This window comes from Denticeps clupeoides, chromosome 4 (assembly GCF_900700375.1).
Source record: "Denticeps clupeoides chromosome 4, fDenClu1.1, whole genome shotgun sequence".
In the NCBI taxonomy this organism is placed as follows: Eukaryota; Metazoa; Chordata; class Actinopteri; order Clupeiformes; family Denticipitidae; genus Denticeps; species Denticeps clupeoides.
The window spans coordinates 22,970,633-22,990,856 of record NC_041710.1 but is presented as its reverse complement, the minus strand read 5'-3'; the positions used below and the strand labels follow the sequence as shown (position 1 = coordinate 22,990,856).

At 41.9% G+C, this 20,224-nt stretch overlaps 2 protein-coding genes across 4 annotated transcripts; both read left to right on the top strand.

The window, feature by feature from the left end:
* Positions 1 to 1,004: 1,004 nt before the first annotated feature.
* rbpja (recombination signal binding protein for immunoglobulin kappa J region a) lies at positions 1,005 to 8,702 on the top strand. 2 transcript variants are annotated; one of them, XM_028976521.1, is made up of 11 exons: positions 1,005 to 1,175; positions 2,130 to 2,168; positions 2,272 to 2,367; positions 2,522 to 2,687; positions 4,022 to 4,196; positions 4,326 to 4,463; positions 4,600 to 4,712; positions 6,205 to 6,345; positions 6,609 to 6,764; positions 6,855 to 6,958; positions 7,219 to 8,702. In XM_028976521.1, the coding sequence occupies exons 1-11, from the start codon at positions 1,156 to 1,158 to the stop codon at positions 7,553 to 7,555; spliced, it is 1,485 nt and encodes a 494-aa protein (XP_028832354.1). In that variant the 5' UTR covers positions 1,005 to 1,155; the 3' UTR covers positions 7,556 to 8,702. The 2 variants fall into 2 exon arrangements, with proteins under 2 accessions (XP_028832354.1, XP_028832355.1); XM_028976522.1 differs by lacking the exon at positions 2,272 to 2,367.
* A 1,817-nt stretch (positions 8,703 to 10,519) lies between these two features.
* Positions 10,520 to 19,648, top strand: stim2a (tromal interaction molecule 2a). Of its 2 annotated transcripts, none has more exons than XM_028978452.1 (13): positions 10,520 to 10,584; positions 10,719 to 10,899; positions 10,978 to 11,108; positions 12,386 to 12,497; positions 12,596 to 12,707; positions 12,826 to 12,941; positions 13,156 to 13,333; positions 15,189 to 15,366; positions 15,462 to 15,623; positions 15,740 to 15,840; positions 15,910 to 16,139; positions 17,297 to 17,474; positions 17,577 to 19,648. In XM_028978452.1, exons 2-13 carry the CDS (start codon positions 10,794 to 10,796, stop codon positions 18,898 to 18,900), a joined length of 2,928 nt encoding a protein of 975 aa, XP_028834285.1. In that variant the 5' UTR covers positions 10,520 to 10,584; positions 10,719 to 10,793; the 3' UTR covers positions 18,901 to 19,648. The 2 variants fall into 2 exon arrangements, with proteins under 2 accessions (XP_028834285.1, XP_028834286.1); XM_028978453.1 differs by lacking the exon at positions 10,520 to 10,584 and adding an exon at positions 10,594 to 10,619.
* The last annotated feature ends 576 nt before the right edge of the window (positions 19,649 to 20,224 follow it).

Genomic DNA, 20,224 nt, shown 5'->3' with positions numbered 1-20,224 from the left:
TGCAATAATAAGCAACAATTATTTCATTTAATACAATTAAATTAATGTTGTGTTAAATTAATGGTTGTGCAGTGCTGTTTTTGTCATATGTGAAATTTAAAATGTATCTTATTATTAATAAACATAATGATGCAACTGATACCAAAGATACCAATTAAGTACAACAACATGGCAGTAGATTGTAATATAATTTCAAATTTTATTGTCATGTTCTGTTAATAATGCAACCATGTAATACTCAGTCTCCTCTGCTTCTGATATACATTTACAGTACAGGCCAAAAGTTTGGACACACCTCACATCGATGTGTTTTCTTTATTTTCATCACCATTTACGTTGGTAGATTCTCACTGAAGGCATCAAAACTATGAATGAACACATGTGGAGTTATGTACTTAACAAAAAGTGGAGACCTGACCTCCACAGTCACCGGACCTGAACCCAGTCGAGATGGTTTGGGGTGAGCTGGACCGCAGAGTGAAGGCAAAGGGGCCAACAAGTGCTAAACACCTCTGGGAAGTCCTTCAAGACTGTTAAAAAACCATCTCAGGTGACGACCTCTTGAAGCTCATGGAGAGAATGAGAATCAGAGCAAAGGGCAGTGGCTATTTTGAAGAGACTAGAATATAAAACATGTTTTCAGTTATTTGACCTTTTGTTGTTAAGTACATAACTCCACATGTGTTCATTCATAGTTTTGATGCCTTCAGTGAGAATCTACCAACGTAAATGGTCATGAAAATAAAGAAAACACATTGAATGAGAACTGTCCACTTTCTGCCGTTTAATATTAATTTCCCGTTTGTCGGACTAATAAAGGATCATCTTATCATCTCTTCTATACAGACACTTAATTTTTACGTCACTGTTTACCTGCGTGCAACACGCGCCGCCGCGGCCGCCGCGTTCCTCTGTTTGCGGCCCCGCGGGACTTTTCACACGCACTCCAGCTCTCGCGATGGCTCGAGGCCCGAGTCCCGTTCACTTCTACTGTGAGAGTTTTCCACGTCTCGCGTGCTTTCCCAACTTTCCCACGCCCGTTTGCCCCCATTCCCTCTTCCCACTTCCCCCCACTCCTTTATCCCCCCAGTCTGGCGTTCGCCTCAGAGGAGGAATCTCGCGATTGTTGCACTTTTTTTAGCGAGTTTATGGAAGATGGCGCCTGTTGTGACAGGGTAAGTAATGAAACCCACCGCGACCCGGGATGGGAGAAAAGTCAAAGTTTCAGCCAGCAGAGCCGCGTCGGGCGCGCTGGCTGACTTTCGTGCAGTGTGCGGTGACACTTCACACTTCCCACACTTTCTTTTGTCTAGTCCGGGGCTGGAAGCTGCCAAGAACAACTTCTGGCCGGCTACGTCTGCTCGGCTAGCGCCGCGCTAACTTGGCTAGCTAGCCCTGCAAGTTTCTGCACAGTAGCTAACGCCTCCGTGTTGTCAGACCCGCCGGCGTCCCTTCATATCTGGAAGGAGAACCCCCACGGGAGGCTGGCGCGTTAGTGACCGAGATCGGTGCCAGTGTGGGGGCACGGGTGGGCTGCTGTGAGCTGCAGTCGGTCTGTGGGGGGTTTCTGCTTGTTGGATGGGCTGAACACCGCCCCACGTGGTTACTGTAACACGCACCGCAAACATTCGATTACGTTTACAGCATTTATCAGACGCCCTTGTCCAGAGCGACGTACAATCGGAGACACTCTGGGTTAAGTGTCTTGCTCAGGGACACAATTGTAGTAAGTGGGATTTGAACCTGGGTCTTCTGGTTCTAGGCTACTAGCACCTTTGGGTGGAGTTGTTAATGCACAGGACAGCAAAGCCAACGAAGCCAGGTTGCTTTACCATAAAGTTATTGAGTACATTGATATGGGAGGAACGATTATTCCTCAGGCACAGGGCATGACTGCATGTTGTGTTGTGGTGTTATTATTATTAAAGAATGTACGACAAATTTGTGTGTGTGTGTGTGAGATTTAGTAGTAGCCTAGTGGTTTATACACTCGCCGATGAACCAGAAGACCACAAAGTCACTACCACTGTGCACCAGGGGGGACTGTCCCTGTAACTACTGGTTGTAAGGACGTCTGGTAAATGCCCTAAATTCATATGATTTTTTTTTTTTTTGTTATACATTTCCAGAAAATTTGGGGAGCTACCGCAACCAAAGCGCCTAACTAGGTGAGTGTTTCATTTCAAGCAATTAAAGAAAAAAAAATGCTTATGACAAGAGTTGTGTGCTGTTTTATGACATGTGTTACAGCCATTTACCCACTTCCCACAGGGAAGCAATGCGGAATTATTTGAAAGAGCGTGGGGATCAGACAGTTCTCATATTGCATGCGAAAGTTGCACAGAAGTCATACGGAAATGAAAAGAGGTGCTTTCTTGAATACCTGCATGCATACGTTTCCTGTGTTTTTGTGCATGTATGTGTGAGAGGGTGACTGGCATGACTTATCATACACAAAGTTCCACACTTCCAGCAGTTGTAGGTGGTTATCGTTTATTTGTGTGTGTTTATATCGTGCCAGGTTTTTCTGCCCACCTCCGTGTGTTTACCTAATGGGCTGTGGCTGGAAAAAGAAGAAGGAGCAGATGGAGAGAGAGGGATGCTCAGAGCAGGAGTCACAGCCGTGTGCTTTCATTGGCATTGGCAACAGTGAACAGGAGATGCAGCAGCTCAACCTGGAGGGGAAAGTAAGAGTCGGACCACAGACACAGATAGACACGATGCGGAAAACGGTGACTGGATCGAGGAATCGGACAACGGAATCCGCTGTAAAATGCGGGATTGTGTATAATTGCCGTTTCTGGCCACTGAAGCCCATGTTTCCCGGTTGAGACGCGACTTTCGCACACAAACGCAATGTAAACGTGCAGTCAGCGACGGCGCAGAGGCTGTCAGTGCTGAATTCGGACCACTTGCTTGATATGCACGTGCATGCGTGGAACGTACGCAGCGTTTAGGCTTTGCTCGCTAGAACGCCAATGTCCTCAGAAAATTACAGAATTCGACTATCAGTGCGTTTAGGGCGGAACGATACCGGAACTATTTTAGAACATATGTGATGACCACTTACAGTCAATAACTCACATCAGAACCAGAGAAAAGAAGCAAACTAGCGAGTTACGCCAGCAAACAAATCATCATGGTTCCAGTTCATTATGCAAGTGGGCAAATCTTTTGTTTTGTATTCCAGGTCTCCCCAAGGTGTGTTTTTTTTATGTTGCGGTCAAATGTGAAGCACTTTAATTTTACAAAAGGAAGAATGTGTAATATTAAGAAATGCACATATTATTTACATGTAAATGGTTTACAAAAGCAAATAGTAAATGCCCAAGCATTTTGTTGAACAGTGATTAAATCTGATTTGTCATATTGCAGGTCATTTTTCTGCCCACCCACTCCATAGCCACATAGTTTTTAAGTGAATACATTTGTTTATAACAGAAAATTATTACAAAAGGAATTTAGGAGACATTAAATTAATTTTCATAGGGCCCTACACAGTCACAGACAGTCGGGCCAAAGTACATACCAAAATAAAATGCAGACTGTACTTTCAATGAGGGTTTTGCTTTTGCTTCAGAATTGTATTGAAATATCCCAATTGTTTTATGGACAACGAATGGCTCTCAAATATGATGTTCTCTTGATCACTCATCATTGTAAATGTCAGAAAAGTGTACACATATTCACAATTTGTAAAATGTGTTCCCTTTCATTAGCAAAACAGTACAACCCTCTTATTGGCAACGATTAAACCAAATCATTCACACTTTTCTGAATTCTTTAGAAAGCACATTCACCACACTCCCGTCTGGTAACATTCATTTATTTGATTAATGGAAGTCATTCATTTTGCAATACTATTAAAGGAAGTTTTATACCTGCATTTTAATATATTTTTTGGAAAAATGGCTTCGCTGAAAGCTTTTGAAATAAATGCATGAAGAATTTTTATATGTGTAAGTTTTCTGTAACTTTTGTATTCCACCCTACTGACGAATACACCTATTGCTTCCCTCAGAACTTTTGCACAGCAAAAACCCTGTATATATCAGACTCTGATAAGAGGAAGCACTTCATGCTATCGGTGAAAATGTTCTATGGGAACAGTGCAGACATCGGCGTGTTCCTAAGCAAGAGGATCAAGGTCATTTCCAAACCCTCCAAAAAGAAGCAGTCCCTGAAGAATGCAGACTGTGAGTAGGAATGTACTCTTACCTGCAGACTCTCAATAGCCTACAGCGAAGACTAGTTTTGCGTGAACGGGCAGGAATGTAATAAATAAAGGGCAGTCATTTAGCATTTTTGCTCCCACGTTTTTCCAGTGTGTATTGCATCGGGGACCAAGGTGGCACTGTTCAACCGGCTGCGCTCCCAGACAGTCAGCACGCGTTATCTACATGTGGAAGGGGGCAACTTTCACGCCAGCTCGCAGCAGTGGGGAGCATTTTACATACACCTCTGTGAGCTTTCTCCTTTCTGTCCCCATCCGTGCTTTTTTTTAGTTTAGAATACATGTTCCGCTCTTTTCCGACGACTTCCCTTGTTACATGTTGCCGTTAATATCTGATTTGTTCTTGCCTTCCCCTTTTCCTGTAGTGGACGATGAAGAGTCAGAGGGGGAGGAGTTCACAGTGAGGGATGGCTACATCCATTATGGTCAGACGGTTAAGCTGGTTTGCTCTGTAACAGGGATGGCCTTACCAAGGCTGGTAGGTTTCAAATAGGTCTCTACTGTGTACACACTCCAACTCTCAGAAAGTGGCAGAATGCACCTTTATTAAAGTAAAAAGAAGCCCCTGGCACTGTTCCAGGGCCCTTGCATTCTCATGCAGTTTTGCAGATGTGCTCTCAATTGAAAGAGAAGTCATTGTCAGCACTGCACACGGTGTGGTCATCACAGTGGGCAGCTGTGAAAGGCGCCCGGGGACAGTACCTTGCTCAAGGGGACCTCAGCAGCACCTTGGTGATCCAGGATTTGAACCGGCAATGATTATGAGTCCGCTTCCTTACCCGCTATTCCACTACTCAGGGGGACAGCTTACAATTATTTAGTATTTGCCCTGTCTAGCTCCGTGCACATACAAAATGCGTAGTTTGTTGATTTTGGCAATGACATTTGTTATAGAGTTGATCAACTAAATAGAAGCAGGGGTTGTGCTTAGGCTGCCTCTTACATCTTTGGTCATTAGTCTCTTACACACTCCGAAATGATGTGCGAGTGGTCTTCTGTCACCCAATGCTGTGGTACTTTTGTGTCCATAAGCTACTAATAATGTACTGGCAGGCTGTTTATCACCAGTTTTTGAGAGGTCTGAGCATTTCAGTCTGTCATTTTGGCATTTATAGGCCATCACCTGGGGAGCCCAGCAGTTAATGGCTATTGGCAGGCATCCTGATTCCTCAGGGGCATCACCCAACATTTGCTGCTCACAACCTAGCAAGTTGGCAAGCTTCGGTGCTCTCTCAGTGCAGTGCTCCACAACTTTAAGGTCACAGTATGCCCGTGACATGGCAGATGCCAAGGGTACTTTGCACCACATAAATGGCAAAACTCAAGCTGCTATGTCAGTCAGCTTCTTTTTCTTTGCTTGGGTTGGGTATTGCAGGCATTTTACAATTTTATACTCAACTGAGATGTAGTAGTGACTAAGGTCGATGCTCTGGTGTAGACACATAAATTGTTGGAGTTGATGTAGTTGTCTTGGAGTGAAAAATACTGATTTATCCGATGTCCTGTTGTGTGCCCCTGCCCTCTCTTTTGTCATCGTGTGTCTTTAGTTGCCATTTAAGGTGTCTTTGGACACACATGCAAGGATGTGTTCATTCCATTCTTCATGTGTCTTGCCTCATTAGTCTGTTTCAGCGAATTATGTGCTTAACCACACGTTTTATATACATGTATTTATATAAAAAATATAATTTGTATTTATCGTTTTTGTATTTTCTATAATATACAGCACTGTGTTATGCAGTACGCATGCAGATACATGCTGTTTAGTTTTATGAGGTTGGGTAAACTGATTTTGAAAATTTAATATATGTTTTCTTGCACTCAGAAGACCCAAATTACCAGTCAACACTTGATGGAAGTGCCGTCAGGCTATAAGATTTTTGCTTTTGAGACATATTAACAACCATTAACACCACCTCATAATACAGGATTGTTATGTAATCTCTCATTAATCCACTTCCTGCATCCAGATTATTCGTAAAGTGGACAAGCAGACGGCCTTAATGGATGCTGATGACCCAGTATCCCAGCTGCATAAATGTGCCTTCTACCTGAAAGACACGGAGAGAATGTACCTGTGCCTCTCCCAGGAGCGGATCATTCAGTTCCAGGTACAAATGTCAAATGTTATTTTCGCAAACATGAACACATCATCAGCAACAGTTATTTCTTATTTAGCCCAAAATCAAAATGACAGGGCTTTGAAAGGCACTCCCACACTTTGACCCTTTATGCATACAAGGGAAAGACTCAGTATAAAACTGACGGGGAAAAAAAGGGAGAAACCTTAGGAAGGAGGTAGTCAGAGAGGGACTTCCTTCCAGGGACAATGCAGGTATAAGGACCCTAATGTTATTTTATATCTATTCTTTAGGCCACTCCCTGTCCAAAAGAGACAAACAAAGAAATGATCAATGATGGAGCATCATGGACCATTATCAGTACTGACAAAGCTGAATACACCTTCTATGAAGGCATGGGACCCGTGCCTTCTCCTGTTACTCCTGTGCCTGTTGTGGAGAGCTTACAGGTAACACTCACATTCTAACCCTAACCCTAAATCAAATATAATGGTACAGTCTTAAGATCAAAAGTCTTAATTTCTGACTTTTTTTTTAAGCTCAATGGTGGTGGGGACGTTGCTATGCTGGAGCTGACTGGACAGAACTTTACTCCACACCTACGAGTCTGGTTTGGAGACATTGAGGCTGATACTATGTACAGGTAAACCGATTAAGAGGAGCGAGGAGAACATGCAACAATTAGTTTCTTTTTAAGAAAAAATCCTTAAATTAACAATTGTGTCTCTCCACAAAACAAAAATTCACTTTATACTTCTGTTTTTTTTTTTTTGTTTTTTTTTTTAACATTCTCACACAATGTCCACTATTCAGAAAACTTTTTATCACATATTGATGCATAATGCTAATTAGGAATGACATACAAGGTGCTTGATTTGTAAACTTTGACCTGTTTTTCTCCAGGTGTGGTGAGAGCGTGCTCTGCGTGGTACCAGACATTTCAGCATTTCGAGAGGGCTGGCGCTGGGTTCGGCAGCCAGTACAGGTGCCCGTAACCCTGGTCCGGAATGATGGTGTCATTTACTCCACAGCCCTTACCTTCACCTACACTCCAGAGCCAGGGCCACGGCCCCACTGTAACGCTGCAGGAGCAATTCTGAGGGCCAGCAGTAGCTCTTCATCATCCTCCATTACATCATCGTCCTCTGGTCTCTTACTCCCATCCAACGCAGACAGCCATGGAAGCTATACTGCTGTCAGTGTCTCTTCTTCATCGTCTTCAGCCATGTCTTTGTCCTAGGTTGTGAATGGGTGGCTGGTGGACAGAGGAACAAATTGAAGTTTTTTTTTTCCACAGACTACTATTTTTCCCAGTGGTGGACACCTGCTGTTGCATTGGGCAGCAACTGCCTCATGTGCCATAGACGAAAAAGCATGAAACTGTGAACAGTGATTAAAGGCACCACCAAACAGGATCATCTGCTTTACATCAGCTGTAAATGAGAAAGCATGGTTGCTTGAAACAGACTGTTCTCAATGCTGAAGATGGCATTTTATGGACCAAGGAAAACTATATATATAATTTTATAAGTGTTAGCTGAGGTACATTTTCACATTATGTTTTTACATTTAGTAAACTTTAGTTTTGTATGTAATATTTTTCCAGTGGGAACTTCGGAAATCTGAGTCTGCCTTCATTCATCCAAACATGATGCCTTAATGCCACAAGCCGAAGTACACATCGTGTTTTAAGGTCTGTGGTTTGTGTTTGGTGATATGGAGAGGAGAAAAAGAAGCTTTAAACATCACTTCCAACCGTAAAGCTTTCACTTTAAAAATGATTGGAGAGTCAGACTGTGTATGTTACATTATATGTGCCTTCAGTGTTTTAAAAGGAAATTAGTCCAGGCTTAATTACTTCAAAGCTCTAGCATGCGGTAGACATGCGGTAGAGCTTCAAGCTACAGATGACATCCATCACCTATTGTTTTCCAAGTTGGGGTGAACACTACAACACGACAGCTTTTGTTAACATCACTCTCTGAAGAACTTTGTTGCATTTGTCGCATGTGTCCAGTTAGCATATTCCAGTTTGAGAAAATTAAAACACGCACGTATGTTGATCATATGTTGCTGAAGTGTGCATAGCACAGATAAAAAGGTCAAGGTTAAAAGTTTTTAAGGACTTATATTTTGTTGCATGGATCTAAGAATTCCAAAAGCCTTTTGTCAAATGCATATTTAAAATACTTTTCTTCAAATACTTTTGAAAATGTGGTGGTATCTTACATTTGTGGGCTAGATGAAAAACTAAAGGACACCAAATATGATTATTATTCTGTTTGGGATCTTCTCATATTCAGGCCAGTACTGTTTTAAAAAAAAAAAAAAAAAAATTGGAAATTATTCTTATTTATAATTTAATATATTGGTATAAATAAGAATTTCCATTCAAAATATTCACTCCACTGAAACACGACTATTGTATTAAAATATGCCAAAAATGCAAAATATGCATTTGACAGGTCTTTTTTTTCTGATGTAAGAAGATCTGTTGACTTAAAGTACTTAATTGAGTGGGTCAGAACTGGGAACACTGACTTGTTCATTAATTACAGTTTGGGGGTTGTGTGAACACATTTCATTGGAACACACTGTCATTTAGCAGCAAGAAAAAAAAATCGTGGCTGCATTCATTAATTTTTAATAAATGAGGGATTTCTCATGTGTCAGACAAACTGCATGAAAACAACCAACCAAATTTCCCACAGTCCTTACAGTGGTATGCTTGTTGGAGCCGTCGTCTGTGTTTGTGCCTTTGTCTGCAGTGTTGGTGCTGCTTGAATACGTAAAGGCCGATAACTTGGTTGCCACGGGAGCCCCCCGACTCCAATGTTTAAACAGTGTAAAGGCCAGGTGTGTTGTCCTGTCCTGTTGTTATCCTAAGTCTGTGCATTTTGCAGAGTATTTAATTTAAATGAATGAAATGCAGTCCATAGAGAAGAAGTCCATCTTTCATGTAATTAATCAAACCTGATCAGATGACTTGCCATGTGGATCTAGTAGAAGCATTTTATTTTGTTGAAATGACACCACTGAAAACAGCAGGAGGCACACATGTCCCCATGGAAACACTTACGGGAATGTTTGAAAACCTATTTCGGTTGCGGCATCCGAGTGTTTACAGTTTGCCAAACTTTCCGGTTGCTTTCTTAATACCGATACCAGACTCTGCGGCTGGGTACAGCTACAGCGAGACACGCTTAAGTAGCACATACACAACAGGTCGTTCTGAATTCGGGCCACAACACGCAGTGATGAACAGTGGGAACAGGTGATGTGGAAACAGACATGTGCTCCTTGTGTATATTAAGGGTCAGATGTCAGGGCTCCTTGGCTCCACCCACTCCTGTCTATTTTAGCCCAAGTGGGCTCATCAGGGAGTAACGTGACACTGTTTCTGCTGCTTCTTCTCACTGGGACTAAATTTAATCCTGGTGCCTGTGATGACCAACATCTGCTCATACAGAATAGCTGTTTTTTTTTTCCCTTCGTATTTTAAATGTGGTGCACTTAAAAAAATGATTTGTTGGGTTAGCTTAATTCAATTACGACACCTATTTCCACACATTTAAATTAAAGTATTTAAAACTAAGGCAGGCAAATTGGACCCTTCTATTTGGTCTATTTAGTTTCAAATAGCATAATTCAAATGTGTGGAACTAGGTGTCATAATTAAATTAAATTAAGCCAACAAATTTTTTTTTTGAGTGTGTGAGGTGATCTGGAACACGTTTTCATCAATATTTTTGATAACGTGAAAGACACCTTGTAGACTTTAGTGCAGGTTAGTTCTAATGAACTACTGACTGTAAGTCGCTCTGGATGAGGGCGTCTGATAAAAGCTGTAAATGTAAAATGAACCAATATGATTTCACCCAAATTTCTTAGATGAAATCAATGTTGCCATGTTCATATGTTTGAGGTGATTTTACTTTAGTTTTTTAATATTTAAAAAGTATGTGACCTATTTTACAAATAGTGTGACCGGGTGAGCTCTTTTATTGATTTGTTTTGGCGTTTTTGCTCCCTAACACGGACGCTTAACAAGCTTCAACTATAATGTCAATCAAAAATAATGTCAAGCTATACTCAATCAGTTCAGCTCAATTATATCAAACGTTTGGTGTAATTTTGTTCGCTGTATTCATTTCCGTGGAGGCCCTGCTGAATAATCTGGCAACCCCGCTCTCGTACACGCCCAGTTAGAAGGGCGCTCGGACGCTGGCGTGGGAGACGCGACACGCCGCTCGGACACTCGTGGACGAGGTGTGGCATTTCACGCTGACTAAACTCCAACTTCGGTTACAAATTTGTACAATATTCTTCTGGTGCTTAAAATATATGTTTATTGTGTTTGTTATTATATTTTATTTCATGGTAATTTTTTTTTTTTTTTTCAGGTTCGGCATCGCAGAAAGCTGCTGGATGAACGATCCTGGTGGCGGAGCTGTTCATAGAAGCCCGACGCGCTCAGCATGCTGCGGGTCCTGCTGCTGTCGCTGCTGTCGCTGCTGGGGACGCACGGCGGCGACGCGCCGGCCTACACCAGCATCTACAGGGACGCGGCGGCCAGCGGCACAGGTACCCTCCGCCCTAAACTGGCCGGTGGGAGGTGTCCCCAGAGACTAGAGTTCATGGCATGTGCATTGCTGTCCCCAGACCCCTGCTTCATGGTGACACCACCGTGCATGAGCGAGGCCGACCGCTTTAGTCTGGAAGCCCTGAGACACATCCACAGGGAGATGGATGACGACCAGGATGGCGGGATCGAGGTGGAAGAGAGTGTGGAGGTAACGGCCTAACGTCCACACGGTTTCACACTGTTTCTGTTGTAAAATTGATAAATTGATGTGCAGTTTTCTTGTATTTGCCACATTATCTCTATGAGGAAATAAACTGACACAAACAATGAAGCCTTTACAACGATAAAAAAAACGACAACCTTGTCCTAGATTCTTCTGTGGATCCAGGCCCAATGGGCTGATCACAGGCAGGGAATGTCAGAGTTCATTAATCAACTTAATTAATCCTAACTGGATGTTTACAGCAAATACAAGTGAAGACAATCCATAGTTTCGCTGGTTTCAAATCTGAAAGACTGAAATTTGAATCCAGAGCAACTAAAATCAAATGGTTAATATTATGCAGGTTGCCCTTGTGGTGTTGAAACTGCGCTGACTTCGTTTAACCTCTGAACGTGCTCTGTTCTATTCTGCATTGAGATATTAGCAGCAGATCTTCATGAGCTTGAGATTCCAATAATTTGGAGACTAAGTGAACACCTTGAACTCTGTCCTGTTCCTCAAAGCATTGCTGAGCATTCCTGGTCGCAGGACTCATCATTTCGCTAAAAGAGGCAGCTGGCCAACTGGCTTTCTCTGTTGATCTCTGGTGCTCATGTCTATCGTGGGGTCCCCCACAGCCCCATACATATCTCTACTGTTGTCTGCTATTCTGTGTTCTTGCATTCTAATGATAAAGGATTTTCTGAGGGTTGAAACATATCAATCGGTTGTGATCTGGCAATTAGTGCTGGTACAGAAAATGAATCTCAACTTTACTTATTATATAACTATACGTTCGTACACAGTTAAAATGAGTCCATATATTTTTCATCTAGATCTGTTATAGTTGGTTGATCCCTTTCACTGATTGATTCGGAGTTGAGTTTACAAGTGTATAATCCTGGGCGCAGACATGAGTGACTCCAGAATGTCCTTCAAGTTGTATGTTTCCTGCCAGAGTTTCTTAGTAAGCTTCTTGTGGTCTTTGGAATCATATTTCTGTTCCTATTGCCAAGGGGTTGAGTAGGGTGGGGCAGTGTAAAGGACACTCTGCACGTTACCGAAAAAGCGATGTGATGTCATTTGTTCTGGTCTAACTCCACAGATCTTGTATCTTGTATTTTTCCATCTCATAGGTGCTCATATTTTTTGGGGTTATTGGGTTTCTTCCTTTTGGAGAGGTTCTGGGATTTGCTGCTGATGGTTGAGCTTACTCTTGAGGGTCATGTGCCAATGATCATTATACATAAAAAAAATTAGCATTAAAATCTCTCACTCTGTAGTTCATTATTGAGGACATGCAACAACAACAGACCAACAAGCACAATCATTTACACAGAGAGGACCAGCACATTACAGTGGAAGAGCTTTGGAAGGGCTGGAAGTCTTCTGAAGGTATAACCGCTAGCACACAGTATCTGTTCTTGTGTTTATGATTTATATCCTCAGTGTGCTGGAAATGACAAAAATCTGTTTCTTTCACATTAACTAAGTTCATAATTGGACTCAGGATGAGGTGTTGCGCTGGTTAAAGGAGTTTGTGGAGCTTCCACAGTATGAGCGAAACTTCAAGGAGATGCATGCCAATGGCAATACTCTACCCAGGTAATCACATTCATTTTGAAGTAGATCATGAGAAACATGTTAGTGTTACTGCCACTAATTAGTGTTTACTACACTAGATTGATGTGGTAACAGGTTGTCTCGTGCACTGTGACTACAGGATTGCAGGCAATGAACCCTCTTTTATGAGTGTCCATCTGAAGATCCAGGACCAGCAGCACAAACAAAAGCTCAAACTCAAGGCCTTGGACGTTGTTCTCTTTGGACCACCTACACGTATGCACCAAATAGGCACACCGTGGGGGAACACTGAGCATGCTCTGGCTGGTCACCTCAGATGACACCTTTTATTCAAATATAAAAATGCAAATTGAATATATGCATACCACCTAAAATGCCTGTATAAGCATGAATACAAGTGCTCTTCTAATTCGTGTCAAGATGTACACATAAGAGCCATCTTTGGTAGAGGTTCTTCTGTATCTCCTAGGACCCCCCCACAATTGGTTAAAGGACCTGCTGCTCATCATCTCTGTGGTGATGGGTATAGGAGGATGTTGGTTTGCCCAGGTCCAGAACAAGGCTTCAAAAGTGCATATCTCAAAAATGATGAAAGACCTGGAGAGCCTACAGAGAGCTGAACAGAGTCTTAGAGATCTACAGGAGCAGTAAGTTTTCTCTGTACACAGATGTCTTCTCATATCCTTGCCCTATTGTCCCAAAAGTGTTATGTGTTCACAGGGAGGTGTGTGAGGGTGGCCCAAGGATTTGTCAGTGGTAGCTTGTCAACGGGTGGATTCTGCTCACAAATCCACTTCCTTTGCCACTAAGCCACCACTGTTCTCACTGCATGCAAATTACATGCAAATGACTGCATTTTATACCTGATGCTTTGCTGGAAATGCAGTGTATTATGATTGACTGAGGGGATGTAGCAACAGAAATTTCCAGATATTAATATTGTGAGACATCAGAGCAACTCTTGTGAAGTCATTCAGCTGACTGGGGTTTGCCCTCTTGGGGAATTATGTGAGATATGGTACATCTCAGTACAGGGATACCAATTATAGTTTCCCCCAGTCCAACAGCGCAAATCTTGAGAATTTTAAATGGATTTCCTCAGCCCCCCTCTGACCTGACCTGCAGTAATGGTGAAGGTGTTGGTGAAAATAGATTGTTCCCATTGCATATCTCAAAATGTCTGGGGGTATGTGTAAGGGATGATGGGGGAAAGAGCTGAGTAGGTGTCAGTAGTTGGCGGTGTGGAGGTGGTAAGTGGGCAGGGCAGGCTGTAGCAGCAGGACCCAAATCTGCTGTAAGAGTGGTCAAACTGGTTTGCTCTCATTGCCTTTTCAGCTGCTACTGGGTTTTCATCCCATGCCACAAGCTCCTCATTCTGTTTTCATTCTGCTCCATGTATGACTCTTTTTGCCTATTTTAACCATGAGTTCCATCTGAACAATTGAGAGCCCTCTAACTTTCAAGGAGGTCCTTTGATAACAGTAGCAACCCATGCACCAAAATACTGTCCCCTAAGCTCCACATATTGTTACACCATGACCAGGACAGGTGCTACCAACCCAGCATTTGTCATGTAGGTGATCAGGGACTTAACCCATGACCCATGCTCAATAAAGCTAGTTAATGGTCAAGCATATATATCTAGAGAGAGATATTCACACTCTCTCTAGAAATAGCACAAACTACAGTATTTTCAGTGTTTTTTGTGGTAAACAGTGCTCATCACATGGGTTTGTTCATTCTTGTGCTTCTTATCAGACTGTACTATGGTTGACCTTTCTGATTCTCTGAATGTTAATTTGCAGTGATCTCCAGTTATAAACACAAAAGTCCTGAAAAAACTATTCTGAATTAAAATAATTCTTCTTGATTTTTTTCCCACCTCGACTGCATGGATTCCTATTGTACTTTCTGTTAATGACGTTTGCTTTCCTGTATTTTCCAAACTGCATTAATTAACTTGCGTGATTGTTCATGTGAAATTGATAGACTGAAAGACAGTGTAGGCGTCCGAGTTCCAGTATTTGTTTAAAACACTATTTTTGAACTGAAGCTAAACACAGCGTTATGCGCTAAGCACTTGTTCGCCAGTGAGAGGTAATGTGTCCTTAGGATCCCCAGAAATAGATGAAACAAGAAAGAACTCCTTGGTAGTTGCATCTTTTCTGCTGGTATGTAATTAGTTTTTTTTTTAACTTTAATGCTGATTTATAATATCTATTAAAAGAGTAGCCTGTTTGACAACTCGAGTGCATGCTACTTCCTCGTTCTGAGGGATTTAAGGCTGTGCCTTAAATGCACAAATATCATTAAATTTGTGGGGTTTTTTTTATATCCATTTAATGCTCAGTATGCCTTTTGACATTTCACTGGCAAAAGGGTCCCATGCTAAGCACCAGTTTGAAAATAGTACATTTCAAAGTTCAATTTAGTGAGTTAAAAATGCAAACATATGTTTTATATTTATTATGTGAGCATATAAGTGTTCTGTGTCTGATTCAGACTGGAGAGAGCACAAGAGGAAAAGCGGACAGTCACTGTGGAGAAAAAGAACCTAGAACAAAAGATGAGGGATGAGATGCAGGGAGCCCAGGAGGAAGCCAACAGACTTCATGTGCTGAAAGAAGGCGCTGTGAGCGAGCTGAGCCGCCTTCGTTACGCTGAGGAGGAACTAGAGAAGGCCAGTAACCTGAAGAGTGTAAATGACTTTTGATCTAATGGAAATAACAGCTGCAAATTTAGTACTTACTTCTGTAAGCACTTTCTGCACTGTAGGTGCGGGAGGCATTGAAAAAAGCAGAGCAAGACATGCAGGCCAGCTGGTCCGTGCCAGAATCTCTCCAGCTATGGTTACAGCTTACCCATGAAGTGGAGGTCCAGTATTACAATGTGAAGAAGCAGGGTGCTGAGGCTCACCTTGCTACAGCCAAAGAAGAGGTATGCAATCAAATAGTTGTGTCCTGGTGAAGGACTAACATGCCATGAGAGATCTTCATTCAGATCTTCACATGACAAGGTGCACAAACATATTCAACTCATTTTTTTCTCTCTAGGCTGAGAAGATCAAGAAGAAAAGGAGCTCTGTCCTTGGAACGCTGCATGTAGCCCACAGTTCTTCCCTGGACCAAATAGACCAAAAAATTCTGGAGGCTAAGTGAGTCATGTGGTGTGGAACATACCGTATATTTAAAGTGCTGTGCTACAGCTGACATTTATGCTGCAGGAATGCCCTGGTAGAAGTGACGGCGTGTCTACGGGAGCGTCTACACAGATGGCAGCAGATTGAGTGGCTGTGTGGATTCCCTATAATGAAAAATGCAGGCCTGCCCAGTCTGACTAGCACCCTTTACCCAGATCCAAACTGGATGATGAAGTCCCGCTTATCCTACCCCATTGGGTCAGGAGTGGATGTCACAGAGGACTCCATGGCCTCGTTGATGCCCCAGATTCCAGGTATGGCCAGTTTTGGCACAGGCATGATGGCAATTGAAGAAATAATGTGCAATGCTTCACTTACTTTACTTTTACTTCACTCCTAGTTGTTCCTAAAACAAGGAGAACGCTTAGGGGTGACCACGCTTTCGCCTCAGCATTATGGAATGCATTACCATCGCGCATTAGACAGGCAGAATCACTTCCCGCTTTTAAGAGTTCTCCTAAAACTCATCTTTTTTCCTTGGCTTTTAACTAGATCTCAGATTTTGGGTTTACAGGACTTTTATGTCCTGTTTTACCTAGTTCTTTTGACTGTAATTGTGTCCTATGTGATTTGAACTATGCTTTAAATTGAATTCTGTACAGCACTTTGGTCGACTTTGTTGTTTTTAAAGTGCTTTAGAAACAAATTGATTGTGAAAAGTCTAAACCAATACCGATAATTAGGTATTCATCCTGTCTGATTCCAATAAATTTCATATAATCTTCAGTTTGTGCGCCCAAGAGAAAATCTAAAAAGAAAAATCTATAAGAAAATGTATCCATTTTTTAGTACACATGCACATATATTCATCTTGAAACTAATGTCTAGTCTATTGTTGTCAATCCAATTTTTTAATGCTTGTGTAGAAGAAGCGGTGGCCTTGCTAACGTGACTTCAAATTAGCCAGTGAAAACCTGGAACCTCTACCTCAGAAAAAGGCTGGTCATCAATGACTATTACTTGACATTTATGGCTTTAGCCTTTTCATTGTCTCTGGACAAATTAGTGGCTACTGCCTGCTTCGATATTCTTGTAATAGTCCCGCAATGCAATGACCACCTTTCAAGTGAGAAATAAGGTTTGCTGTATAAAAAAGGTTGTAATTTATTGGCCTGTAATTTTTCTGTCAGATAAATTTTGTGCACCCCTATCCCTTTAGTCATTAAATAATACCTTAATTACCTTAAAATTCATATACTGTATCTTCCTGGCTTTTGCTTGTGTGATGTCCTTTGTAGGCGAAATAAGGTGCACTATTATCTAAGGCACACTTTAATGCCCCTTTGCACTCTCAATTTTCTGTCCATTGCTCATTTACTCACCATGAACCTGATTTTGTACATGTTTTATGCTCATTGGAATGTCTTTGTACTTGGATTATTGTGCGCTTTGTTATTTTTATTTCCTTCAGTGTCCACATTAAAACGGTCCCCTTGCTCGATGGCTCGTTCCCGGCGGACTGGACACATAGTAGCCGCACCCATTATGCTCCCCCCAGATCCAGATCTTCTCATTCCTGTCCGTACCCCACTGCAACAATATGGGGATGATGAAGACGATCAGGTCTTCATCCCACAGTTGACTAAACCGTATGTATAATTACCTAGACGATTGACGACATCCATTTTAGTAGCTCTGCTTATAGTTCAGTTTGTTAATCTCAATAATCAATAATTCTGTTTTTGTAACAGAGAGTTTCTTGATCCCTCCACTGATGCAGACAATGTTGTCTCCTCTCTGAGCAAAAAAACTCCAAGCGCTTTTCTGGACACATGCCCTAGGAGAATTTTTAGGGATGATCTAGACTCTCTTTCAGATAGTATCACACAAAATAAGTCTTGGGAAGAACTTGAAGCAAGCACCCTAAAAAGGACAGCTAAAGACGTCCCCGAAGACACAGGGAAAAGCTTCTCCTGGAAAATGTCAAAAGATGATTTGACCATGGAGATGCCAAGACTGAAAATGTCCAGAGAGGAACTGCCCAAAAGGATGACCACCACAAAGGATGAGTGTGAGCTTTCTGTGGACACATCTGTAAAAAAGGCGATGGTTTTGGATAAAATGAAAATTCACATGGATGTCCCTGTTAGAAAGATGCCAGTGGAAATGGTGGATTCTTATAAAGTCCCTATCACCGCAGCGGGATTAGGAGAGGAGCTTGATGTTCTCTTTGACACCAGCCGGAGAAGGGTGTTTAGAGAAAGGAAGAACATGTCACTGGATCTTGCTTACAGAAAGATTTCAAGAGAAGAGCCAGATGTTTTGTTTGATCCACAAAGAGAAGTGACACCAGGAGAAAGAAGGGGTGCCAGCAGAAAGGCATCTAGGGATGAGCTCAGTACCTACCTGGACATTCCTCATGCAAAAATGTTGAGAGAAACCGAGATTTCCTTGGACAAGCTCCCAAGACGAATTTCAAGAGATGAGGCTGAAGTTTCTGTAGGCAGTCAAGGACGAAAACTGTTCCAAGATAATAAGCAAATGTCTGTTGACACTGCATCAAGAAGGATCTCTAGAAGTGAGATTAATAGTCCTACTGAGGTTGAAAGACGAAGGCATTTCAGAGATGCTCCCAGTGGGAGGAACACTGCAGAACGAGTGGGATCTACTGTCGAGTTGCACAGAATATCACGGGATGAGCCAACTGCTTTAGACACAGGCTTTTGTGGGCAGCCTGACCTCACTTCATCATTCTTGATTGCATGGAAGCCAAAAACAGACCCACTCAACATGCTGGTGTATGATGGTATTCTTGAAAAGGCCTATCCTTCTACTAAGGCTTTGCCAAGCAGTGACATTCCCGTGTCGATCCAGGATACATCACAAGATCTAGAGGACCTGGAGAGCATGGCTCAAAAAAGTGCTCAAACCCCATTAAACACTCCACTTTTGGAAAATAAAATGGCAATGGGAGATAAGGCCAAAAAGCCCTCAAAACTTAAGAGCCTTCTAAAAAAGATAAAAGACCCATCTTCATCTTCAGAGCAGCTTCAAGGAGGACTTCAGAAGCTCTGACTTTCCTTCAGAAATTGACTGCAGAACTGACATGGAAGACAGAACTGTGAAGCAGAAGAGAAGAGGGAAATGGTTTAGGAAACATAAAGAATGTCTCATCACTCTTTTTTTTTTTTCCAAATACTGCATATGTTTTAGAGGTGCTGAGGCAGAGAGAGTGACAGTGTTGTCACGACTCAGCATATCAGGTTACTGCATGTACTGTTTCACAGCGTGCCTTAATGCTGAAATACCTGCCTGTGGACTGTTAAATGCACACATACTGTAGATACTGTTTTAAAATGCCAAAAGATATTTTTTTGTAAAAACTGCTGTATTTGTTTATATGCCTTCATATGCTATTGGCAAGAAGGAAATAAGTATACTTTTCATAGTAATATGTGTACACTGGCTCAACGTATACACAATACAGGAGGATTTATTACAACATAGGGACGAATGGTGAACAGGACCTATGGCACACCCAATGAACCGACAAAGACATGACACAAACAGGGTAGTTTTATACATATCACAACATCAGAAATCACCTGGATCTGGTGCACCCCACGATGTCAGTCCATGACAAAATATTGCCTGTATCCATGGTAAGGTATGCATTATTTGTTGATGTTTTAATAGGGAAGATAATCAAAACCTTTTAGCTGTTTGCCCATTAAGGCTGCATAGGACAAATACACTGAATGAATGATGAAATTACTAAAAAACCCACATAAATGTTTAATAAATATCTTTAAACAGCGTTTAAGCCATTAATACGGGTTTCTCTTTCCCACAAATTTTAATGAAACTCTGTATGCTGCTATATATGCAATATATATTACAATTAGGTTAGAGTTATTTATATATTTTCTTGTTTTTCAATGATAAATAACATGACATGGGCTTGAAAGGAAAAAATAAATAGCAAAACCTATGAATAAATAATCATTGGCAAAGTTTAAAATGATGTAAGTGAACCCACATCTGCTTATGCATTTGATAATGTACTAGTGTGAAGAAGGCTGGTTTTATTGCTTCTGTAGCTGTACTAAGGTCACTGAAAAGGGTTTTCTAATAATGGAGGTTATGCTGCAGCAACACAATGCAAAGAGGTGGGTGAGTCTGGACCATTTGATCAGGTGGAGGTCAGTCCCGAAGGTGCGAGACCAGCATGCACTCAAGCGTACACGCAGGACCCCTGTCAATGATCCGGGGTGGAGGCAGAGCTGGAGCAGGTGGGTGTAGAGGAGAGGTGATGACTGGTTTGAGGTGACTTGATGTGGAATACAGGACTCGTATTTTAACCAGTAAGTAATTGGGTTGATACGGTATGGGCCAATGA